This window comes from Myotis nattereri (assembly GCF_964212035.1).
Source record: "Myotis nattereri genome assembly, chromosome: 1".
NCBI classification, from domain to species: domain Eukaryota; kingdom Metazoa; phylum Chordata; class Mammalia; order Chiroptera; family Vespertilionidae; genus Myotis; species Myotis nattereri.
In genome coordinates this window covers 197012534-197038285 of record NC_138075.1, presented here as the reverse complement: position 1 = coordinate 197038285, position 25752 = coordinate 197012534, and the positions used below count along the sequence as shown (strand labels likewise).

General features: G+C 50.9%; 1 protein-coding gene across 1 annotated transcript; it reads left to right on the top strand.

The window, feature by feature from the left end:
* Window positions 1-760: 760 nt before the first annotated feature.
* CRACD (capping protein inhibiting regulator of actin dynamics) lies at window positions 761-25075 on the top strand. The gene is made up of 7 exons (XM_081096952.1): window positions 761-919; window positions 4866-4934; window positions 7849-8037; window positions 8770-11668; window positions 21216-21406; window positions 22184-22346; window positions 24536-25075. The coding sequence occupies exons 1-7, from the start codon at window positions 809-811 to the stop codon at window positions 24694-24696; spliced, it is 3783 nt and encodes a 1260-aa protein (XP_080953078.1). The 5' UTR covers window positions 761-808; the 3' UTR covers window positions 24697-25075.
* The last annotated feature ends 677 nt before the right edge of the window (window positions 25076-25752 follow it).

The following is a 25752-nucleotide window of genomic DNA, read 5'->3' as shown; positions in this document are numbered from 1 at the left end:
CACTGGGATGCAGCCCCTCCTGGGTGCTTTTCTGCTGCCGACTTCCCTGTCCCTTCCCCACGCGGTGTCTGCCGGCCCCTGGTTCACAGTGGGCGGCCACAGCGAGGGCAAAGCAGAGGTCCTGGTGGCAGGACAGGATTCTGCCCCTCCCAGGGCTTCAGCACTGACCCTGGAAGGAGGCGCTGGCCCTGGCAGTGATACCCACTGTGCCCAGAACACGGCGTTCAAGCTGGTGAGGGAGGTGGCCCAAGCATAGCTATTCCGGGGGAAGGTGTCCAAAGGGGGCTGGCAGTTCCCTCGTTGCAGCCACTAGGGTCTGGATTTCCCCCAGGGGTTCCTGCATTTCATGGGACCATTTTCTATACAATTTTTATATTTTTAACAGACCTTTCCTATAAATTGGTTTTGAGGTCCATCAAAAATGTTTTGTCCTAACACGTATCCCAACTTTTGGTCCAGAAACTGGGCTTTCTGCCCCCTGGGAAAGTGACATCTCCATGAAAGAGGGTGGCTGGGTGCAAAGAGCTCGCGGCTGGAAGGCGGGAGGGGAAAGGAGCCGAGGCTGGAGACGCAGGAACCGAGGCTGGAGACGCACTCGCTTATTGTCGGGCTGCCTCGCGGTCCCTGGCGCGGTGTTTGGGGCGCAGCCGTGCGCAGAGCGCGCCTCAGGCCAACCAGACGCGCAGGGGCCCTGGCTGCGGTGCCCGCGAGCTGCTTCACCGCCTCAGCACGTCTTTGTTGTGTTTCTCTCCAGCGACAGTTGGGCAAGAACATCAAGTTTGGGCAGCCGCCGCCCAGTGCCACGCCCATGAAGAGGGCAGACAGCGGGCAGGCCAGCCTGGAAGGGGACCCGCTCCTAGCCAGTCCCATGGAGCCTGTGACTCAGCAGGACCTCATCCTCCCAGACGCCGAGAACAAAGTGAGGCTCCGCCGGGCAAGGACGTGACTGCTAATCACCCGGGAGGCCGCTGGGCAGCGGACAGGGGCAGCCGATGACCCTGGGGTCTGCAGGGCAGGGGGAAGGGGGAGAGGCTTTTCTGTGGAGTGGCCCAGGGAGAGGACTTCGTGGGCAGGTGCCTTCATCTGCAGCGGGACCATCCTGGGGCGGGGGGCGGGGGGGAGAGCTGGGCCATGCCCTTTGCACGTGCTCTTCCCAGGGTCTTCCACGCCGGCCGGAGCCCTTCAGGGTCTACATCCGCCCAATAGTTTTCTCTCCGTCTCTGAACATTGAGTTCCTCGAGGACAAAACTGCATCTGACACATCTCTGTCTCCCCAGTAATCGTTTGTTGGATTGGACTAGCTTAAAGGGAAATAAGACAAGAAAGAAGTAGGTCAACAAGACAGCACATCTCAACCAGACCAGCTGCTGAGTGAAGGGTACTGAGTGAGGAAAGTGCCACGGGTCCAGCGCTGCCCGCTCTGAATTTGTTGGGTTTTTTGTTGTTAATCCTCATCTAAGGATATTTTTTTCCATTGATTTTTTTTTTTTTTAGAGTGGAAGGAAGCGGGGGGGGGCGGGGGGGGGGAGAGAGAGAGAGAGAGAGAGAGAGAGAGAGAGAGAGAGAAACATCGATGTGAGAGAGACACAATGATTGATTGCCTCCCACACACGCCTCAACCCGCCTGGGGATTGAGCCTACAACTAAGGTACATGCTCTTGACCAGAATGGAACGCTCAACCCTTCAATCCTCGGGCTGACACTCTAACCCAGCCGTGGGCAAACTACGGCCTGCGGGCCGGATCCGGCCCGTTTGAAATGAATAAAACTATTGAAAAAAAAGACCGTACCCTTTTATGTAATGATGTTTACTTTGAATTTATATTAGTTCACACAAACACTCCATCCATGCTTTTGTTCCGGCCCTCCGGTCCAGTTTAAGAACCCATTGTGGCCCTCGAGTCAAAAAGTTTGCCCACCCCTGCTCTAACCACTGAGCAAGGCTGTTGGGGTCCAACCCCAGCAGGTCCAGGGGTCCCCAAAGGTGTGGACGGAGTTGGCGAAGAAGGAATGACACGGAGATAGCGTTCAGTTGATCAGCAGCCTAGCCAGGATCTCTAGCCAGGATCTCCAGCCAAGTTTTGGTCTGGATCTCCAGTGAAGTTCTGGTTAGGATCTCCAGCCAGGTTCTGTGTCCATGTTCTCTGCTAGGTTCTCCAGCCAGGTTCTGTCCAGGTTCTCCAGCCAGGTTCAGTCACCAGGTTCTAGTCAGGTTCTCTTGCCAATTTCTGTAGTCAGGTTTAGTCCAGGATCTTTTGCCATGTTCTCTCGCTAGGTTCTGTCTCTAGGTTCTGTGGCCAGTTTCTGTCCAGGATCTTTTGCCATGTTCTCTCCAGCGAAGTTCTTCTGTCTCTAGGTTCTGTGTAGGTTCTGTCTTCTTGGTTCTGTCTTCTAAGTTCTGTGTGTAGGTTCCTTCTCTCTTGGTTCTGTCTTCTAAGTTCTGTGTTCTAAGTTCTGTGTTCTAAGTTCTGTGTGTTGCTGTCTTGTTACATCTGTATTTATACCAGTTGATTCAATCCTATCAATCTCTATTACAAAGGTTAGGGCGTTTCTTATCTCCATTCCAGGGAGTAAAGATTATGTAGCTTAAGCATGATTGTTCATAGTTAAAGTGATTAATTACCTGCCTGGCACTTAGTTGAGGGGTTTTATTCCCTCCCTAACTTCAGGGGAAAATCCCTACCTGGGGAAACAACCTTTCTCAGAGAGGAGACCTTGGTTAAAACACATAGTGCCAAGGAGAGCAAACATATTAAGAACAGTATGCCATATATGCCAGGTCCTTTGAAACAGCAAGGATGGACTGGCTCCCGGCACCAGGCCAGCTAGGACTAAATTTGGTCTTTTGACACTGAAAAAAACTAGGGTGAGCATATCCTGAAACGCGAGGCCTTCCAGCAGCAGAAGGGACACCCTCAGGCCTCTTTTGGAAGGAGGAGCTCCTGGAGTGAGGAGTTTTCCAGGCAGAGCTCCAAGTCTTCCTGCCTGGGAGCATCCTTGCACTCTGCCTCCAAGGTGCCCGGGTGAGGTTGAGTGTTACTAAAATGGGCATCCCTCCCACCAAGCAGTCCTACTTGTTGTCCTGCTTAGGCTAACATGGCCTAAGGATAGGAAGAAAGATGAGCAACTTGCAGAGCAAAGTGTGGAAGGAAAGAAAAGGATGCCCCTGCCTGTTGCCTCTGCCTGGGCCTTCCCTGATGGCTCCTGGCACTCACACCTGTAGGTGGTGGGTGACGCAGGGATGGGCCCATTCCTCCCCCTGTGGCCAGAGGTGCCCTCTGCAGCCTCCAGGGCAGCAGCCGTCAGCCTCCAGGCAGGGGTTTCCCAAAGACACCCAGGGCCTCACTGTCACTGACAACCTGAGACGTGCAAGGTGCTGGCGCCTGGGGGGAGGGAAGGTCATTTGTCCAGCCAGCTTTCTGTCCCAGCTGTGGTATCACAGAGGTGAACAAGATTAGACAGGGGGCTGCCCTGGTAGTTTATGTTGTAGTGAGAGTCAGATAACATACAAGTCAACAAAGATCAATATAATAATTTGAGCCCTTGTTGGTTCGGCTCAGTGGATAGAGCATCAGCCTACGGACCGAAGGGTCCCGGGTTCAATTCCGGTCAAGGGCATGTACCTCAGTTGCAGGCTCCTCTATGGCCCAGAACCTGGTCAGGGTGCATGCAGGAGGCAACCAATCGATGTTTCTCTCACATTGATATTTCTCTCCGTCTTCCCCTCTCTCTTCCATTCTCTCTAAAAATCAATGGAAAAATATCCTCAGGTGAGGATTTAAAAAAAACAAAAAATCTTATCAATGAAGTTGTTTTATTTATATATATAAAATTTCAGATCAAGAAAAATTGAAATAAAATACGTGATGGAAAAGTGAGTGACTTGTTGAAAGATCAGTGCTGCCCAGAGCAAACCAGGAGGTGGGCGCGCTCTAGGCAGAGGGAGCAGCTGAGGCCCAGAGAAGGGGCTGAGCTTGTCCTGTGGAGGAGGTCAGGGCGGCCCCTGGGCTCTGGGGGGCCATGGAGGGGAGCACATGGTTCAGGGGCCGGATCCTGCAGACCACGGGAAATGGGTGAACTCTACTCTAAAGCAGGAAGTCTCGGAGTAATTTGGAGCAGGGAAGTGATACAATCTGATTTGTGTTTTCTAAAGATGCTTCTAAGTGTGGTGCAGAAAACAGACTGAGGTAGGGCAGGCTGGCAGGACCGCTCTGGAAGGGACAGTAGACCCTTCTGTAAATATTGGCGATACCAGATAGAAGGCGTGGCGGGCCACCAGGAAGGTGCCGGTGCCGGACCTGAGGGTGTTCCCAGGGCAGGCCCACGCCACGGTTGGGAATCTCCAGCCATTTCCTTTTCCTTCCTTCTTTCCTGAGTTGTTTCTCCTCCTCTGGTCATTCACCTGCTCCGCTCAGCCCTTTGGGTGTGGCATTGGTAGGACCTCTTTCCTTCTCAGAGAGAAGCGGGGGCGGGGGGCGGGGGCGGGGGGCTTAGCAGGTGAAGGGGGTGGGAGGCAGCCAGCAAAGCCAAAGCTCTGAGGTCGGAGCACTGCCTCCCAGGTACCGTGCCTGTAGGGCAGCCCCCGGATCCTCCCAGCTGCGGGAAACACCAGGGACTGAGGTTGGAGACAGCCCAGCTGGTATCGTGTTGGACTCAGAGGAGGGGAGGGCACACTGTGGGCCTCAGGAGTCCTGTGGAGTCTGGACATTAGCAAAGTGCCCACCGTGACCCCTGGCAGCTCTTTGAAGGCAGCTGCGCCCTGTGTGGAGGAGGGGGCGGCCCGTCCAAACACAGACGGTGTCTGGTTAGCTGCCCAAAGCTTCCTGTTCTGGCGTGTGGCTCAAGCACTCTCTTTACTGTTTCAGTCTAGTGACACGCCAAGTTCTCCGAGTCCTCCGAATCCGCCTGGAGCCAGAAGTGAGATGGAAGAGAAGGTAACATGATTTGAACTTACATAGTTAATTCCCCCCCCCCCTTTTCCTCCCCCCACAATCTTCTGCCTCATTTTCCCATTCATCAATGGTGCCTTCATCCATTACTTTAAATTTCTTTCAACTGCAACTAGTGGTAGATACTGGAGCATCTGTTTCCATGGCGATGCAGTTGCTGGAGCTGAATCCTGCTCTGAAAAACAGCCACCTGCCCAGCATGCCTGCGTTTGGATCCCTAGGCGTTGGTAGTCTGCCTAAATGTGTGATGTACTTTAAGACTCTGCTAAGTTGTTGAAAAAGACACTCCTGAAGGTACCCAAGTCTCTAAGGAAAAAAGTCTCCTATTTGGAGATGGTTTTTAACCTTTCTGTGTGCCATTGAAAGCTGGGCCTCCACCTGCAGGAGTCCAGGGAGCCCTGGGGAGCCTCTTCTGTAGAGGCCAGTCCACTCTCATGAGGACGGTTCACCCACGCAGGGTGCGGGTGCCCTCCCGGGGCCTGGCAGCACAGTGAGAGGAGTATGTCCCGGGTTTTCTGAAGGAGACGGCCCAAGACAATGCCACCACCCAGACGGTGAAGAAGCCCACCTGGCATAACTAGAAACAAAACTTCGCATTTAAATCTCAGCTTCTAGCCCTAGCCAGTTTGGCTCAGTGGATAGAGTGTCAACCTGTGGACCAAAGGATCCCGGGTTTGATTCTGGTCAAGGGCACGTACCCTGGTTGCAGGCTCCTCCCCAGCCCGGGCCCTGGTTGGGGCATGTGCAGGAGGCAACATGTGTTTCTCTCACATTGATGTTTCTGTCTGTCTTTCCCGCTCTCTTCCACTCTCTCTAAAAGATCAATGGGAAAATATCCTTGGGTGAGGATTGACAAACAAAAAAATGAACAAAACAAAACAAAAAAAACCTCGCCTCTAGTGCTAACCTATGTCTTCAGTCTGTCACATTTCATTTGAACTCCTTGCACTCACATACCCCATTAGGTTATGGAAATAAATGTTTAATTCATCTCTTTTCTTTTTAAGAAAATATATTTTTTTATTGATTTCAGAGAGGAAGGGAGTGGGAGAGAGGAACAGAAACATCAATGAGAGAGAATCACTGATCGGCTGGCTGCCTCCTGCACGCCCCCCACTGGGGACCAAGCTCGGCACCAGGGCATGTGCCCTGACCAGAATCGAACCGTAACCTCCTGGTTTATAGGTAGATGCTCAACCACTCAGCCACGCCGGTTGGGCTAATTCATCTCTTTGCAGCAGTAGTTCAGGATATGATATGTATTATAAAGATAACTATAAATAAATAAGAGCTAGGAGACCCAAGGCTGGAACTATTTTTCCTTACGTCTGTGTTCTTTGTCATATGTTATTTACTGAGCATCCCTCTTGCTCATGGAGCTAGCTTGGTGCCTCCGCTCTCATGTGTAAATATGGAAGGTGACTGCAAAAAGCAAAACCCTTGGCTAAACCTCACTGACGTTGCACTTAAGAGCTGGGTCACAGTCAGGGGCATCGTGGCCTCTTTTGCTGTCTGTGCCTGAGAGCTGCTGGCTCCAACAATGGCTGTGAGCGCCCTCTGCTGCATGTTCGGGTGGTGTGTGGTGTGGCCAGGAGCCCTTCGTTGGCTGCCTACTGTGGTCTCCGGGTTCAGGCTGAGCCACAGCCTCTGACTAAATCTGTGCAGTTCATCCGTGGTACTTAAGCGATGGCGTCTGCGTTACAGGCTGCAAGCAAGCGGTGCCGCAACTCATCCTTTGAAGAATTGCCCTCTCCCTGGCGTGCTCCGCGTTTCTGCTCCTCCCTTTAGCTTCTCAGGGCCCTCAGTGCTCTGTGACTTTGGAGTGATGGTGCTAACACATGTTTGTGGGTTAGAAATTTCATGCCCTAGTCAGAGATGTTATTGTTCCTTCATTCCTTGACTAAATATTTATTGAGCCCTTGCCAAATGACATTTGCTACTTGGGCATAAAGTGGGCTGATACGAAGATGAAAAAGACACCCTCCCTGCTAAGGTGGAGAGGAGGTGTGTTCATACAGGGTCAGAGGTAGTAGGAACACTCTTAGGGTAACAGTTCGTTGTCTACAGATGAGCTTGTCCAGGGCTCAGCAAACTACTGTGAGGCCTTGACTTACGAGTGTCCCAACTAACGAGTTTTTTGAGATACCAGCTGTCTCTCAGCCGATTTTTTGCATTGAGTTGATAGAGTAATTTGAGTTAACGAGCTCCTTAACGAGCTCGGTCTCGGAACGAATTAAACTCATAAGTCAAGGCCCCACTGTACTACTTATTTTAGACTCTGTGGCCAGAAGGTCCAACTACGAGACTCCCCGTTCCGTTCGGACAATGCCAATGGGTGTGGCTGTGTATCAGCAAAAATTTACCAAAACAGGCTGCGGGCCGGATTCAGGTTTTGTCAACCCCTCATCTAATCCACATGTTATTCAGAGTAGGAAACTTAGTCCCTGGAAGGTTAAATAACCATTACAGGCTCATGCAAATAGCACTGGCAGAGCCAGTAGTTAACATTCTGTCTTGATTCCAAGAGCATTGCTCATTTCACGGTCCCAGTGAGCCCCCTCACTAGGCGGGGTGAGGCACAGGCACCCAAAAGTGCTTCCCTCCCCGGATTCTCTGCAGGTTGTTTTCTGATCCAGACTGATTATATATATATTTTTTAATATATATTTTTTATTGATTTCAGAGAGGAAGAGAGAGGGAGAGAGATAGAAACATCAATGATGAGAGAGAATCATTGATCGGCTGCCTCCTGCACGCCCCTCACTGGGGATCGAACCCACAACCCGGGCATGTGCCCCTGACTGGAATCGAACCTGGGACTCTTCAGTCCACAGGCCGACTCTCTATCCATTGGGCAAAACCAGCCAGGGCTGATTAAATATTTTAATCTCCACCACAGGCAGCTCCAGCTAAACCTTCTCGGCCAAAAAGGCACTTCTCTTCTGCTGGCACCATCGAAAGTGTCAACCTGGACGCCATCCCCTTGGCCATCGCTCGCTTGGACAACAGTGCCGCCAAGCACAAACTGTCCGTTAAGCCAAAAAACCAGAGGGTGTCCAAGAAGCACAGGCGACTCGGACTTGCCGGGGTATGTAGAGCCCATCCTAGCTGACCAGGCAGCTGCCCTTGCTTGCTGGGCACTAATTCTCTTCTAATAGTGGACTATTGGTTTTCCTGCGAGTATTCACATTAAGAACAAGGAACTTGAGAATGACAGATAAAGGGAGTAAACGTGAAGGTGTTCCTGCCACCCCCCCAATCTACTCTGGGCCTGAGTTTACCTGTCTCTATACTTAGAACTTCCCCTTCTCGTTTTCTCCTTTACTCATCAAACACATTTTTATTGAGCATCTATTATGACACTGACTTAGGCCCTAGTGATAATACAGCAGAATACAAAACAGACAAAAATCCCTTCCCTTACAGAGCTCCTGGAGCTTACATTCTAGTGAACTCAAGACAACCCCTGGAGAAATGACCAAGTTGTGAGCCCAAAAACAACCCCTCTGAGCAGTAGCAAAAGGGATTTCCTGCTGTTTAAGTGAGGAAGAAGCAAGGAAGACCCTTAAGAGTCACCTAAAATGGCAGGGCCCTGCTGCGTTCCCTGACCCCAAGTCTGGAAAAGCAAAGGGCTCCCTTTTGCCACAGTCCGGGGGCAGGAGGTCAGTGGACGGGGCTCCCAGGGGCCACGCCAGGGCATTTAAAAGTCTGTCCCCAAACCAGGAGAGTAAGAGGGCCACCTGCATAGTGACTAGGAGAGGGATGGCTACCTGTGTGTGTACAAGGAGAAAGCTAATTCTGTTTCCCTTGCCAACATTAGGCTCGACCAAATGAACAAGGGGGCCTTCCGAGCCAGCTGTCCCTGGACCAGAACGGACACCCTGGAGAAGACAGGCTGATGTGGCAGGAAGAGGAGCCGGAGCCTCTGGACGCCGAGGAAGAGAAGAGATGCCAGGAAGAATACTGGCGAGAACTGGAGGCCAAGTGCAAGCGGCAGAAGGCGGAGGCAGCCGAGAGGAGACGCCTGGAGGAGCAGAGGCTCCGGGCCCTGGAGCAGCGGCTTTGGGAAGAGAACCGCAGGCAGGAGCTCCTGGAGGAGGAAGGAGAGGAAGAGGGAGAGGAGGGAGAACCACAGCCAGAGGCAGGGAAGAGGCAGTGCACAGAGGAAAGGCGGAGGCTGGAGGAGCTAGGTGGCCCAGCCCCAGAGTGCAGGGAGCCAGAGGAGGGCGGGCCCCAGGACGCGGGAGAGCAGGAGCCCCCGGAGGAAGAGGCTGAGCGGCTGCAGAGCCTCGCGCACCGGGAGCTGGAGGCGCGGAGCAGACAGGAGGCGGAGAAGCGGCGGCAGGAAGCAGAGGAGAGAGAGTTGAAGGAACTCAGGAGACTGGAGGAGCTGGAGGAGCAGAGGCGGCGGGAAGCGGAGAAGCAGCGATTGGAGGAAGAGGAGAGGAAGAGGCGGGAGGAGGAGCTGAGGCTGCGGGAGGAGGAGGAACAGAGGCTGCGGGAGGAAGAAGAGGAGAGGAAGAGGCGGGAGGAGGAGGAGAGGAAGAGGCGGGAGGAGGAGGAGAGGAAGAGGCGGGAGGAAGAGGAGAGGAAGAGGCGGGAAGAGGAGGAACAGAGGCAGCGGGAGGAGGAGGAGAGGAAGAGGCGGGAGGAGGAGGGTCAGAGGCAGCGGGAGGAAGAAGAGAACCGGACGGAGGAGCTCAGAAGGCGGGAAGAGGAGGAGGCAAGGAGAAGGGAAGAGCTGAGAACAAGGCAGGAGGAAGTGGAGGCGCAGCGGAGGCGGGAAGCGGAAAAGGAGCCTCCGGGAGCACGGAGAGGGGAGGAGAGCGGGCTGGGGGCGGACGACAGGAGCCCGCTTCAGACGGACTGTGCAGGGGAACCAGAGCACCTGAAGCCGGAGAAGCAAAGAGAGAACGCCGAGGCAGCAAGCGCCTGCGGGAAGCAGAGTCCCGAGGCTGAGCCCCCCGGAGAGCCGCCGGCGCAGCGCGGGGATGCTCGCGGGCAGGATGGGTGTGCGGGCCCGGAAGAGAGAGGCGACGCCCGCACACCCCCTCCCCAGAAACCAGGGGCGTGCGGGGGCGAGGCGCCGGCCCGGGACAGAGACCGCAGGGTGGAGGAGCTGAGGTGGCAGGAGGTGGAGGAGCGGCAGACCATGCCCCGGCCCTACACTTTCCAGGTGTCCTCGGGAGGGAAACAGATTCTCTTCCCCAAAGTCAACCTGAGCCCCATGACGCCCACGAGAGACGCGGGGCTGGCCTCTGCTCCCCACCAGCCAAAGGCGCCCCGGGCCAGCCCGGCCCCCCACGCCCTGCCCTCGTCGCTGAGCATCCCCCACACGGCCATCCTGGTCACGGGGGCCCAGCTGTGCGGCCCCGCCGTCAACCTGAGCCAGATCAAGGACACGGCGTGCAAGTCTCTGCTGGGTTTGTCGGAGGAAAAGAAGCACGGGGACGCCCCCACCCTGGACCACCCACCCCGCGCCCCGGCCGACCCCCGGGCCGGCGGCGGCGGCGGGAAGGCCCGGCCCCCGCAGGAGTCGGCGAGCAGCGCGGCTGCCCTGGCCGAGTGGGCATCCATTCGGTCCCGCATCCTGAAGAGCGCGGAGGGCGACCCGCGAGGCAAGAGAGACCAGCCCCCGCCTGGGGATGAGCCCGCGCCCCGGGGCCGCTGTGACTCCCGGGGGGCCCTCCGGAAGACCCCGCCAGGAAACGCCAAGTTCTCGATCATGCCTGCCTGGCAGAAGTTCTCGGATGGGGGCGCAGAGACCTCCAAACAGAGCGCGGGAGCTGAAAGCACGAGGAAAAGGCCCGGGCTGGGGGCCAGCGACCAGACAGCGCCCCCGCCCCTGGCTGCTGAGAGCGATGAGCCCCAGAAAGGCCCAGAGCATGTGGGGGCGCGCCAGGAGCCAGCAGACACCACCGAGGGCTGCAAATTTGCCAAAGACCTTCCATCCTTCCTTGTTCCCAGCCCTCCGTACCCTCCGCAGAAAGCAGTGGCCCAGGCGGAGCCCGTGACCGCGTCGGGCAGTGAGGCCGCCGGTGGCGCCGGAAAGCCGGACGCCGCGTTGCCAGGTGGGGAGGAAAAGGCCTCCTCACCTTTTGGGATAAAGCTGAGAAGGACCAACTACTCCTTGCGCTTCCACTGCGACCAGCAGGCAGAGCAGAAGAAGAAGAAGAGGAACAGCAGCGCTGGGGACAGTGCAGAGGCGGGGCCGCCGGCACCAGCGTGCGCGGATGGAGAGAAGGCGGCAGAGGGTGCAGCGGCCCTTAAGCATGGCCCAGCCCTCCCCGCAGAGAGCAAGCAAGGCCCCGGCAGCTGGAAGGACTCTGCCGTAAGCCCTTCCAGCCCCCCTCCCGCCGCCCAGCCTGGACCCCCACTCGTCAGCAGCCAGACCCCGGCCCCCGAGCTCACCAAGGCAGCAAACAGAATGCCGATGGCGCAGAAGCCAGCCCTGGCGCCCAAGCCCTCCGGACAGACGCCACCGACCTCCCCGCTCTGCAAGCTGAGCAGGCCCTACCTGGTGGAGCTGCTGGCTCGGCGGCCGGGGAAGCCTGACCCGGAGCCCAGTGAGCTGTGCAAGGAGGGCCAGGAGCGCCGTGAGCCTGCGCCACCCTCGCCACCACCTCCCAGGAGGGAAGAGAAGGAAGAGGCGGAAGCAGAGAGGAAAGCTGCAGCCCCACAGGAGAAGCCTTCCCAAACGCCTGAGGCCGGGAGGAAAGGTACGTAGCCCTGGGTCGGAAAACTGCCTCTGTCCAGCTGGTTGTCCGCGTTGTTGTGCCCAGATTTCAAGGTTCCCAAAAAGCCCACCAGGGAGCCAGCCAGTCTGATGCAAAAGCAAAGAGTCCTTCATTTCCAACTAGTTCGGCTCTCCAACCACACACACCGATGCAAAGGTAAGCCCAGTGGCCGAGAGAGAGAAGCCTGATGGGTTTGTGGGTTTTATAGTAAGGGCAGGGGAGGGGACTGTGGGCCCCGCCAATTGGCCAGGCGCGAGTCGGGTCTTGTTACACAGGGAAGAAGGTACTCTCCTGAGCACATGGCGGCCGCCCCAAAAATGGAGGATCCAGGGCAAGATGGAGGGCACAGTCCTAGCCCCCCCCAGGGCGAGCTGAGCCCGTGCTCCAGGGGCCAGTCCGGTTGCCGGGGGTCCAGCAGATCGACCAGTTCCAGCCCAGACAGGAAGTCCACGTCCTCCGTATCGTCCCAGGGGGCGCCGGCGATCGCCTCCTCCTCCATCTCCTCGGCGAGGGCACGCGCCCCGCCCCCGCTGCTGCCGCGTGGGTCCGGTCCGGGGGCTGGGGAGTCGGTGCCGGAGGCCGCCAGCAGCGTGGTCAGGCTGTGCCTCATGGGGCCCGGCGGCCGGCCCACGTAGGCCCCGCGACGACTCGCCCTTTCACGCGTCACAGCTAAAGCCAGGCCGCCCAAGGCTGGAAGTAGCCAGTGAGGCTCCAGTGGCAGCAGTTCCCCTCATGAGAAGCCCGTTTGCCATTCCTGGAGGGAGGGAATCTCAGTGAGGCTCTTTACTTTTGTGAAGAGGAAATGTTTGTGGCCCAAAGCTTTTTGGAAAGTTTATTGAGCCACATGCTGGCTGGAAAGGGGCCGGGGGCAAGCAGCCTGAACCACCAGCAGCAACAGGGCTAGGTGGAGAAGACAAGCATGTCCCCGAGCTTTCCATGCCATGGATGTGGGGAAGGACGAGGTGAGTGGTTTCGAAAGGCTTTCCCTTGGCTATAGATAAGGTGGAAAGGTGAAGCAGAGACGTCCTGGGATAGGTGCAGGGCTCCTAGGAGGGATTGCGGTCACACCTCATTTCTCGAACGTCTCCCATCTTGAACAATTCGATCCCCAACCAAGCTATTCACAGAAAGAAATATCGGTTGTCGAACCAATCTTCGGTTTTTGACCTGACAACCCCTTCATGCTGATACTTCAGCATGACATAAAGCATCTCCCAGGCAACAAACAAAGGAGAGTGCTTTCGTAGCTGGTGAAATCGGTGATTAGAACAATCTTAAAAGATAAAGAGGCCCTCAACGGTGCTGATGTTGCTAAGGGTGTGAAAGAAGCAAGGATCACAGGCAATTGAAGAGGCAGAAAAACTGTTGATTTGGATAAAGGAAAAGCAGGTGGCCAGTGACAGCATTTCCTAGGCAGTGATACATGAACAAGCAAAGATACGCTGCTTCTGACCTGAAAGACATCCCTGGAATGAATGCTGAAAGTGATTCCTTTAAGGCTAGTAGCAGGTGGTTCAATAAATGTAAGAAAAGCAGTGTTTGTTTATGGATTAAACAGTACATTAGACATGTACTGTATACAAGAAAGGTTAAAACAGGGAGTCATTTGGGGGGTTTGAAGTGGATTAAGTCTACCAGACCTGAGGCCCTGAACCTAACTGTCCCCTATACCTGGGCTCCTGAGCATTAAAGAGAAGAAACCAACATGATATAAAAAAAATGTTAGTTACATGCAAACAAGTGGTTAGAATAAGATGGAACTTGGAGACATTGTAGAAAATAGGTCTACCTTTCATCAACCTTTCATCTAGCGCCAATATTCCACCTTTGTGTGGAAATTACCTAAAAATCGGTACAGCCGTCTGGTAGTATTAATTCAGTTTACATTATTTCTTTAAAATGGGGGGAAATGATTTAGTTTTTTAACAAATCGCTTCTCGAACAGCCTTCCGGAGCTAATTAAGTTGAGAACCAAGGTTCCACTGCATTTGCTACTTTGGATTGGCTGTGGGACGACAGTCCGAAAGCGCGAGCCTAAGCAAGCTGTGGTGGCTTCTGGGCCGCCCGCCAAGTCCCTCAGATAAACGCCATCTGGAAGCTGATGCGACGTTTCAGCGTCCATTCAGGCATGGAGGCAGTCTTTTGTTTCTGCCGACAGTCATTACCTGGTGGACTCCCTTACATCTCTCTCCCCTTTTCTGGCCCACTGTCATTTAATGTAGGACACTCCCAAATTTTTCTCATCATTTTTCCACTCTTCTTCACCATTTTGGAAATCCGAACTGATTCTGCTATGTATCTGGGGCTCACGCCCATTCATATTTACCGAACACAAGTTAAAGGTGCCCACGGCAATGAAATACCCCAGTGAATGAAGATGCCCCGGTCATTGGGCGGGGCAGTGAGGGTAAAGACTGGGCTTGCCTAGAGGATCGACTGCCGTCTCTGGGCAGTAGCAATACCACAGTAGGCAGGGAGGGGGCTTCCAGCAGCTCCACCGGCCTAGGGGACTCTGCCTGAATAATTGGCTGGGTCTCAGGTTTATGCAAAATGCTCTACAACGGCACCCCCATGCCACCAGCTTGCCACTGGGAAGCCCTCCAATAAAGAAATTGTAGAGCAGGGGTCCTCAAACTACGGCCCGCGGGCCACATGCAAATACAAATATTGTATTTGTTCCCGTTTTGTTTTTTCACTTCAAAATAAGATATGTGCAGTGTGCGTAGGAATTTGTTCATAGTTTTTTTTTTAAACTATAGTTCAGCCCTCCAACGGTCTGAGGGACAGTGAACTGGCCCCCTGTTTAAAAAGTTTGAGGACCCCTGTTGTAGAGCCACCCTCACTCCTGGCTGCCCCTCTTGGCTCTTCAGACCGGATGTTTGGGACTGCTCCCTGGCCACTTGGATTGGCTTTGGGACCCCTAAGAGCGTTTACCTGGTAGTTCTCACTTCTGTTTTGCAGAGCAGGCCAAGTGTGGCCATAGCCCAGAAGTCTCACATCTCGGAGAAATTCTCCCCTGAGGTGTTTTAGGGAGGGATTGTTTTTATTTCTTCTGTTTAATTGTTTAGGGTTAGGGTGGTTCTTGCAGAGAAAAGAGCCTGTGTCCTGAGGGGTACTGGTTGGTTGCTCACCCTGCCATCCGATTTAACCTAGACTTGCCCTGTTTCCTGGACTGTCGACCAGCAGTTTCCAAACCATTTCTCCCTGATGGTTTCTGTCTGTCCTGACGGTGAAGAGCCCGTTTTTCAGCCTTTGGTTTTCCTTTCAGCCTCTGCACTGGGCCCCGGGGAGATAGCCACAGTGAGTCCCTGGGAGCCCATTAAGAGAGGTCCCTTAGTTGGAAGCAAGCCCCGTTGGCTTTCAGAGCTAGGTATTTTAGGGGCCTTGTCTCTCAGGCAGAAGTCTTAGAATTTGGGGCACCAAATGTAGGGTCCACCCCCACCCCCTTTTCTCCCCCCAGGTTGTGAGTTGCAATGCCTGGGGTGGGATTTATGGTGAAATTGTGTCTCAGTCTCTCCTATTCATTTGCCCAATGCAGTGGCTCTCAACCTTGGCTGCACATTAGAATCACCTGGGAATCTTTTTAAAATCCTGATTTCTGGGCCTCATTCTCGGAAATTCTGTTTCTTTGTTATGGGGTGGGGCCACAACATTAGTAACAAAGAAACAGAATTTCTGGAGGATGAGGCCCAGAAATCAGGATTTTAAAAAGATTCCCAGGTGATTCTAATGTGCAGCCAAGGTTGAGAGCCACTGGCCCAATGTGTAGGCGTCACTCAACTAGTTTCTGGATTTTAGTCAGAGGCAGTTGTTCTGTATGTAGCTGCAGACTCAGTATGTCTGTGGGAGGAGGGGGTTCAGGACCCTATGTCACCATCCTGAACCAGAACACCAATTTTTAGTTTTTTATAATATGTTTTATTGATTTTTAGAGAGAGAGAGAAGGAGAGGGAGAGAGAGAGAGAGGGCAATAAGAGAGAATCATCCATCTGCTGCCACCTGCACGCCCCCTACTGGGGATCGAGCCTGCAACCCGGGCATGTTCCCTGAACCGGGATGGAGCCTCAAGCCTCTGGGTGCCTGGGTCCATGCTCAACCACTGAGCCATACCGGCCAGGCCCCCACTTTTAGTTTTCACATTAGCTTTTGCACCAGTAACTTTTGTAGTCATCAAAGCCCCTCTCACAGCCTGGCCTGCTCCAGCACACTCCTATCTTCTCGCCTAAAAAATAATGTTCCAACACTGCATATTTCTCTTACACTTTTCCCTTTGGTTATAATGTTCTACCAAAAGCTATTCCTGCTCCTGTTTTCTTTATCAGTATCCATATTCTAGGCTGTCAGGCTCCACTAATTGACTTTTTCTTTATTTGGTAGAAAAGAAGCATGAAAACAAGGACCGTATGCCTTGTGAATGGTTGCTGCCTAAAGACTCTTCTGTCTGACTCTAGACCAGGGCTGACCAAATTTGACTAAACACCCCATTGGAATAAATTGCCTGGTCCTCCAATTTATTTGTTAACTGTGTCCATGTTAAAACCCCTGGAGCGCCATATATACACTTAGGGTGCAGTTCACTGAAGCAGTAGCGGATGTAAATCCATATTGCAAATTGTGGCATTATCTTGTATTTCTTTGGCCAACTTCTTGTCAGATCTGATTTCTTCATAAAGTGGCAGGCACAGCGCTTGTCAGCTCTACTGTGGCCTTAGGCTTGCATTATTGGAAGTATAGTAAATCTGTGGTCTGTTTGCAGGAATTGTCCATTTCATAAAGGGTCATTTAGATCAAAGGAGATAGGACATCCATAAACTTACCTAACCGCAGAACCTCACCATATGCTAAAAGCCAAGCCAGTGAGGACAGGATTGCTAGTTCTTGTCTGAGCACTCCCAGCTTCCCCCGGGAGTCTCTACACATGCCATTTGTTGTTCCTGGCCTTCCGGTCTATGGGCTGAGTGAGAATGTCAATGCCAATCTAAACATCAAATACTCGAGGCCCGGTGCACAAAAATTTGTGCACTCAGTGGGGAGTCCCTCAGCCTGGCCTGTGCCCTCTTGCAGTCTGGGACCCTTCGAGGGATAACCACCTGCTGGCTTAGGCCTGCTCCCTGGGGGGATTGGGCCTAAGCTGGCAGTCAGACATCCCTCTGGCAGCCCAGGAGCCCTCGGGGGATGCCCACTTGCCAGCAGGGAGCAGGTCTAAGCTGCAATCAGCCATCCTTAGCGCTGCTGAGGAGGCAGGAGAGGCTCCCACCACCACCGCTATACTGGCAGCTGTCAGCCTGGCTTGTGACTGAGCAGAGCTCCCCATGTGTGAGCGCACTGACCACCAGGGGGCAGCTCCTGCATTGAGCATCTGTTCCCTGGTGATCAATGTGGCCACACTCCCTTCAGAGTGGGGGTCCCCGCTGGAGTGCCTGGCCAGCCTGGGTGAGGGGCTGAGGGCCGTTTGCAGGCTGGCCACAGCCCGTTCAGGTTAGGGGTCCCCCTTGGGGTGCCTGGCCAGTTTGGGTGAGGGGCCAATGGCTGTTTGAAGGCTGGCCACAGCCCCTTCAGTGTGGGAGTCCCCACTGGGGTGCCTGGCCAGCCTGGGTGAGGGGCTGATGGCTGTTTGCAGGCTGGCCACGGCCCCCAGCCACCCAAGTTCCCAGTGAAGGCTGGCTGGAAGCAGGTATCTGGGATTTATTTAGCTTCTATAATTGAAACTTTGTTGCCTTCAGCGGAGGCCAGAGCCAGCCAGGGCAGGCAGGAAGCTTGGCTTCCTCCATCACTGGGGCAACCAAGCCTCCTGCTTGCTCCAGCTTCTTGGCTGCTGGCCGCCATCTTGGTTGGGTTAATTTGCATATAGTCGCTCTGATTGGTTGGTGGATGTGGCTTGAGGCATAGCGAAGATATGGTCAATTTGCATGTTTGTCTTTTATTAGATTAGAAAAGCTTGATTTCACTTTTATTTTTATATTTTTAAAGATGTATAAATAGAAATTCTAAGCGTTTCTTCCTTTACCCCCAGTGAATGGCCTTGTGCATCCCCTAGGGCACACACACCCTTTTTGTTTGAGACCACTGCTTTAGAAAGAGGTTTCTATTCCTGGGACCCAGGCCAGCGAGGACCAATACCAAGGTGAAGCCACTGGGAGGGCGGAGACTCTGAACCAATCCTGATGGGAATTAATATAGCAATGATCGCCCAACCCCCTCGCACCCCCACCCCACCCCCCTACTACCACACCCCCTGCCGTGTTTCTCCTGTAACACTTTGATTACAGATATGTCATTCGGAAACTCCCAGCCCCTGAGCCCCTGACGGTGGGTAGAACAGATAGTAACTGGTCTTTTCTCCAAGCCCTGACCCTGGGGAGCAATGATTAGAACCCCGTAAATGCCAGGAGGTGCCTGCGTGTCTCCCCGGGACCTGAAGGAGGGAACTTAAATGGGCTGTGGTTCTGCTTGTCCACTGAGTTTAGAATGAGAGAGAATAGGTTTAAACATTGCAACAAAATAAAATTTCAATGACATATTCTGAACTCCCTGACCAAAAAGGTTATGTGATTAACAAAGAACATCTCTATCTTTCAAAACCTTGAATGAAACGAGTGATTTTACTGCTTTGGAAAATTTCAACAGTCATCCTTTGTGCTTAATCATTTACAAAGTGTTTTTATTTGTAACATTTAGTTCAGCCTCACGGCATATGTAGAGGTAGACAATCTTAGCTCAGTTTTACAGATGACAACACCAACGTCTGAGAAGTCTGATGACTTGTCTGCTCCCTACAGTGGTAAAGCCAGTTTGGGGAAGAGTTCTCTCCCAGGTAAAATGATCTTCCCAGTAACCTAGGACCGCCTCCAGTAACTCTCACCTGGCCTTTGTAAAATGCTGTTAGCCTTGAAAAACATTTCTCATTATGTCCTCATGTTACTTCTTGGACCTTACTCATATATTTGTTCAAAACAACATTGTTTAAAAATGCCGTAGGATTTAGCAAAGCCTTCTTGTCTTGTTCCTTTTCTTGCAGTTCTTTTAAACCTGACCTATGATTCTCATTTTTCCCTGCATCTCTTGGATACTATTTTGGGCACAGTTCTTTTAGTCACTTTAGAAAACAATTTTCATTGTGGTCAAAGTGTGTAACATAAAATTGGCTATCTTTTCTCAGTGTACCGTTCAGTAGTCTTAAGCGTATTTCACAATGTGCACAGCAAATTTTTCATCTTGCAAAACTGAAACTCTGTAAGCATTAAACAACATTCAACTTTCTGTTTCTATGAATCCTTCTACTCTAGAAGCATCACATAAGTGGAATCATCTAGTATTGTCTTTTTTGGTGACTGGCTTATTTCACTTAGTACAATGTCTTCAAGGTTCATCCATATTGTAGCATATGACAGGATTTCCTTCCTTCTTAAGGCTGAATGACCTACCCTTGTGTGTATATACCACACTTGATTTATCCAGTCATCTGTCCATGGACACTTAGACTGCTTGCACTTCTTGGCTCGTTTGACTAGTGCTGCTATGACCATGGATGTGCAAACATCCCATGTACTTTTGGATAAAAGCCCAGAAATGGAATTGCTGGGTTCTGTGGTAGTTCTATTTTTAATTTTTTTCAGAACTACCCTGTTTTCCACACCAGCTGTACCATTTTACATTCCCACCAACAGTGCACAGAATTCTAATTTTCCACATCCTCGCCAACACTTGTTATTTTCTGTTTGTTTTGTTTTTACAGTAGCCATCCAAATGGGTGCGAGGTGATACCCTCATTGTGGTTTTGATTGCATTTCCCTAGTAATTAGTGATATTGAGCATCTTTCTATATGCTTGTTGGTCATTTGTATGTCTTCTTAAGAGAAATGTCTATTCCAGTCCTTTGTTCATTTTTAATTGGGTATTTTGTTTTTTGTTGTTAAACGGTCAGAGTTCTTCCTATAGTTTCTGTCACTTTTTGAAAAGAAAAAGTCCCCTAGGCACTTGCAGTAACAACAGTCTCATGTTAGTAATTAATATGTCCCCTCCAGTGTCATAATCAGAACTCCAAACACTATTTCAAATTATTAAAGTGTCTCCCTTCTTAGAGGAGTTAAGTAGCTTTCCTAAGGTCACAAAAGGTCAAACCCAGGTCTGCTCAGTTCTAGAGCCCAACCTCAGCTACCACCCATCTGTGAAGTGTGTTTACCCCAGTTGCATAGGCAAGACAGACTGGAGAAGCACAGACTGGAAGCCGGAAACCCTCGGTTCACAATTCAGCCTGTACACTAACTGCTGGGTGACCTTGGACACGGGACTTGGTCACTGTGGACCTCATTACTCATGTCTATCAAAGGAGGGCACTGGGCCAAAATCATGGTTCCCACTGGGTTCCTCAGAGCCCTGCTGTCCTCAGCAGCCCCCGGTGCAGAACAGTGCCCCATTTTCCTCTTTCATACTTTGGGGTTCCACATAGGATACTGCTTGTAAGGGGGAAAAGTTTTTGCAAAAATTTTGAAAAGCAATAAATTAAAAAAAAATAATGAATCAAATAACCCCCTGGGTCCCTTGTGGGTCTGAGATTTTATGACACTGGAGAGAGGGAAGAGAAAGGCTCTTGTTTCTGTTGATTAAAGATATTACTTTCCTACCCAGTGGAGTCACTCAGGCATGAGCACGGAGTTTTATTAGGAAGGGCCAGCTGAATGTTCAGTGGGCTGATGAATACGTCACAAGTTTTAGGGGGTGAGGTACTGAGATACGAGAACAGTTCATTTCACTGAAAGCTGGCTTTTGTCTTTACTAATTCTGAACATATTTCAAAGGTGTGTGTTGCAGGGGAGGGAGTCCCACACCACCAGCAATTCTCAGACACCAGCTGGTGTCTTACAATTCAACTCAAGATGGTGTTCTGTTCTACAGGTTAAGGGCTTAGTCCCATAAGGGTCTACCTTCAGATCCAGGTGCTTCTGACTGGTTAAAATCAGAGGTTCCCAGGAACCCTCTCCTTGGGTTTGATTAATATTCTCGAGTGGCTCATGAAACTCAGAGAAACATTTGACTTACTAGATCACTGGTTTGTTATAAAAGGATAGAACTCGGGAACAGCCAGGTGGAAGAGATGCATACAAGGATACAAGGTGTGGGGAAAGGGCGGGGAGGGCCCATGCTCTCTGGGTGGCCAACCTCCCGGCACTTCCACCTCATCACCAACCCAGAGCTCTCCAAACCCTGACCTTTGGGTTTTTTGGAGACTTCATTACACAGGTATGATTGGTTTTATCTTTGGCCATTAATTCAACCTCCTGGCTTCCCCCGTCCCAGGAGATTGGGGTGTGAGATTGTAAGTTCTAATCTTCTGATCGCTCAGTTGGTTCACCCAGCAACCAGCACCCCCCCCCCCCCAATCCTTAAGTGTGGTCCCAAAGTAGCCTCATTCACATAACATGAGACACCTTTACGCTCTCATCACTTAGCTCTGTGCCAGAAACAGGATAAAGACCAAATATGTATTTCTTATTATAAATCACAATATCAGTCTTTTTTTCCCCCACAGAAAAGCCGGTGCTTCAGAGCAGACACTCTTTAGATGGCTCCAAACTTGTGGAGAAAGTTGAAAGCGCACAGCCACTGTGGATAACGTTAGCCCTGCAAAAGCAGAAGGGGTTTCGGGAGCAGCAAGCGACTCGAGAGGAGAGGAAGCAAGCGAGGGAGGCCAAACAGGCAGAAAAGCTCTCCAAAGACAACGTGAGTAGCCTGGTCTTCAGCTTTAACCTTGCCTTTCTGAGCTTGGCTCTTTCATGGCTGCAAGGACTTACAAAAGGAAAAGAAAGCCCAGCCAGTGTGGCTCATTGGTTCAATGTCCACCTATGAGCCAGGAGGTCAGGGTTCGATTCCCAGTCGGGACACATGCCAGGGTTTCAGGCTCGATCCCCAGTAAGGGCACCTGATTCTCATCATTGATGTTTCTTTCTCTCTCTCCCTCGCCATTCCTCTCTGAAATCAATTAAAAAAAATTTTTTTTGAAAAAAAGACTAACTGGGAGTGGTGTAGACTAGAAAGAATAGAGCAATAAACAAATTAACCACCATTAGACAGGAAAGCATTTTCAGTCAGAAATTTTATTCAGTCCCCTTATGCTATTAGGGTAACTTGATTTGGCAGAATTCACAATGTAATTAGTAGGAACAATCCACACACACGACAGTTACGTGAGGCATATGGAGATGATTGTACGGGAGCAGGGCTTTGGGAGGAAATCAGTCTCTCTCTGTGACCCTGCTCTTACAGTTAACTTGACGGGGCTCTTCGAGGAAAGTTGCGTTCCCTCTTGGGGACATTTGTACTGAGCTGCTTCATGATCGGGGCCAGGGCTGGAGACACGTTGCTCCCAAGTGCCCTCCCGCTGCTCCTTTGGGAACAGAGGCTGGTGCTGACCGGCAGAACCCCCAGGCCCTGCACTGTGCGCCTTTGCATGTACTTAGGTTGGAAACATACTTTTCCTGACTTTCTCTGCCCACCCAGGTCAGTGTCAGTCCACAGCCAGGAAGCAGCAGTGTCAGCAGAGCTGGATCCCTGCTCAAGTCCATGGCTCATCCAGAAGACAAGAAGCCGGAGACAGCAGGGGCCAGGCTTGAGCGCAGAGAGCAGCTGAAAAAGGCCAACACCCTTCCCACATCTGTGACAGGTAGCGAGAGCAGGACCATTTCTGTTTGACCTCAGTTACAGGTTTCTCTCCTTGGAGCATGCTTTATTTCCTCAGGTGTAATAGCACCACAGGCTGTTTCACCACCACTCTCATAAACTTAGACACTGATCATCAGCTCATCTGACAGACCACCAGAAACTGTCAGTGGTGTGATGGCCAATGTTTTAGCAATCAGGGAGCAGAGAATCCTCTGATTTGTAGTATTTGCCATGTACTGTGGTGTAAATATTCCCACCATGGCCAGTTTCAACCTATCAATGTGGTCTGATAAATTTCTTAAGTTAACAAGGTGTGATATGAGCCATCTCCAATGCCCCACTGCCTGTAGTCCAACAAAACTAGGTTTATTAACTTGCTGTAGTAAGGGAGACTACATATCTTAAGGACCTCTAAACAAAGGAAGAGATACGATTCTAGTAGGATTTGGGGAAAAGGGTGAAGTTTAGGTAAAATTTAAGTGGAGCAGAGTTTTGATAGGCTTAAAGCAAAGCGAGGGTGTGAGGTGTACATGAAGGGGTTGATATCAGGCCTGAGTTGAAAAGTGGACTCAGGGCCCTGTTTTCCTGGCACTACGACGTTAAAATAAATGTGTGAAAGTTGTATCTGAAAACCCCCGCCTGGAGCTCTGTACCTGGGATGGAAACAGAAGCTGTGTTTGAGTCAGTGACCCAGGTGGCTGAGATGCTCCAAAGTGGGATGGTCCCTTTCACCAATGCGATTTCAAAGGGCAAGTGTCTGACCAGCTGTGACTTCAGAGAGCAAGGTTGTTCGGCTCAAAGTCCTGGATGTTAATTAACAACAGCAGTGTTGATACATTCATGGCACTTTATAAAAGATATACACATTTTTTTAAAAATCCTTTATTCTAATAAAAGGTAAAATGATCCATAATGTTTCCAACTATGTGCTTATTACAAATCGCCTGGAGGAGGGATGAATCTAAACAAGTTTCCTCCAGGGTTAATAGGGCATGTTGTGCACCCTGGGCAGCCCTGTTCCCAGGAGGGCATCCAACCTCCAGACCCAGGGTTTTTGTACGCCTTGGTTACCTGCGTGCTGAGTTCTGGAAATGTAAAGAGGTCTCACCATCAAAGCTATATTTACTATTTGGTGAGGAGAAAACAATTTTTTTGGAAACCGCTTTGGAGCACTGTACAATTTCTCAAGAACCTCCATGGGTATTATTTCATTAGGCTTTTATATCCAGGAATTAAGGGTTCTATACATTATGTGGGTGTGTCAGAGAGAATTAGTTCAAAATCAAGTGAGAAGCTCCAAAATCAGAGATTACACCTTTCTCTGCCCTGATTACTTGGAAGCTCCAAAGCAGTGGTGATCAACCTTCCTAATGCCGCAACCCTTTAATACAGTTCCTCATGTTGTGGTGACCCCCAATTTCATTGTTACAAATTGAACATAATTAAAGCATAGTGATTAATCGCAAAAACAATATGTAATTATATATGTGTTTTCCGATGGTCTTAGGCGACCCTTGTGAAAGGGTTGTTTGACCCCCAAAGGGGTCGCGACCCACAGGTTGAGAACCGCTGCTCCAAAGGGTTACTGCAGTTCAGGTGGCTGCAGTTATGATATCTAGCCTTTGTTCTGAAATACTGTATTTGTCTTTCCCACCAGTAGTTCCTGAGGTCTGCTTTGGGTGGGAACCCTCACCTTAAGAAGTGTTTATGACGTGGTAAGAAAGCAATATGAGGCAAAGGAATTGCTAGACAAGACCGAGAATCCTGAGCTGGCAGGATCTGTGGGCCTGCGGGGGCAGGAAGCCCAGGCGTGCCTGGTGGGGGCAGGCACTTTTGACCTCACCAGCTTGATAAATCCAAACTGCTTGTTTGATTGTTTTCTTCATGACATTGATTGGCTATATGATTAGAATCACAAAATTTACCTTTTATTTTTTATTATCATGCAGACCTAGCTTCTGTGCACAGAAAAAAAATGCTTCTAGAAATGATCTGAAATTAGAACTGACTGCACTGTGATCACCATAACGTTGCACGTTGACAGTTACAATCACGTAGCTTGCTTTCTCTAATTCTCAATGAAGACGCCCAGTGTCTCACCGAGTTTTCCTTTCTGAATCCCATTGTATGATACATCAAAGTGTGGCTCTGACTCATACCTTTCTCCTTTTCCTTCAAAATGCAACCCAGTGGAGATCTCTGATTCGCCTCCCCCAGCGCCACTGGTGAAAGAAGTCACAAAGAGGTTTTCCACCCCAGATGCTGCTCCCGTGTCAACAGAACCAGCCTGGCTGGCTTTGGCCAAAAGGAAAGCCAAGGCCTGGAGCGACTGCCCACAGATTATTAAGTAAAGAGTGACTCTTCTCCATCCCTATTCCCAGTTATTGGCTCCTCTCTTGTCCTTTTTATTTATTTATTTTTTATATGAGGTAAAGAAACCAAGCTAGGGAAAAGAAGCATGTTTTATAGGCTCTAAAATCACATTTAGAAACTGAACTGGTGGTATTCCTTGTAAGAGTGTATTTGCACAACCCTAGGTCCTGGTGCCTTGAGCTCCTCCTAGTTCTAAAGAGAAAGTTCTGTCCGAGGGACCACAGGAAGCAAGATCTCCTAAGAACTCCTCAGGAGAGCCTGCCACCCCATCCACATGGACACCCACACACCACTGAACATGTACTTTGCCAATCTTTATCATGGTTTTTTGACTCTGTGCTCCAATTTCTTTCATCCAAAACCTTTACCCTGCCATATTTAAGGATTTCTATCTTCTACAGCAATGCTGGAAGGACCACAGGGAGAAAGAAATAAGAACTCTCCTTCTCCTGAGTGCAGCCAGTAACTGAATTGCAAGTCACAGTCTGGCTCCCAACTCTGTGCCCATGTCTGGTTTTCATGAATTTTCCCCAACCTGAACTTACACAGAAAGGGAATCCACCCACGCCTCTTCCACACTGATCCACAGACCCCATTACACCAGGACTCTCCTTCAGGACATGTTCAACATTTGGCCCATTTAGCTCCTAGGGAACATTTTTTCTTTAATATGGTAAAAAAAGGAAACTACCAATGCTCTTTCTGTCTGAGACTCCCCCCATCTAGTGCAGTTGTTCTTGAGATGTCCAGGCGCCATCAGGCCTAGAAATGTATATTCTGGCAAAACGCTTCAAATGAATTGTGATATATCCAAGGTTGAGAACCTTGGAATACACTGCTTCTACTGTAATCTAGATTTTAAAACTTTGGGAGAGACTGCACCCAAAGAAGCAAAAGTGAGATGGGAAAAATAATAAAACCATTAACAGGAAGATAAGATTTGGAGCCTTTGTACTAAGGACCTCCTGTGGGAAGTTTCCTTCTTTACCATAACTGACTAATTCATATTCAGAGTCAAATAGTCAATAGCATGT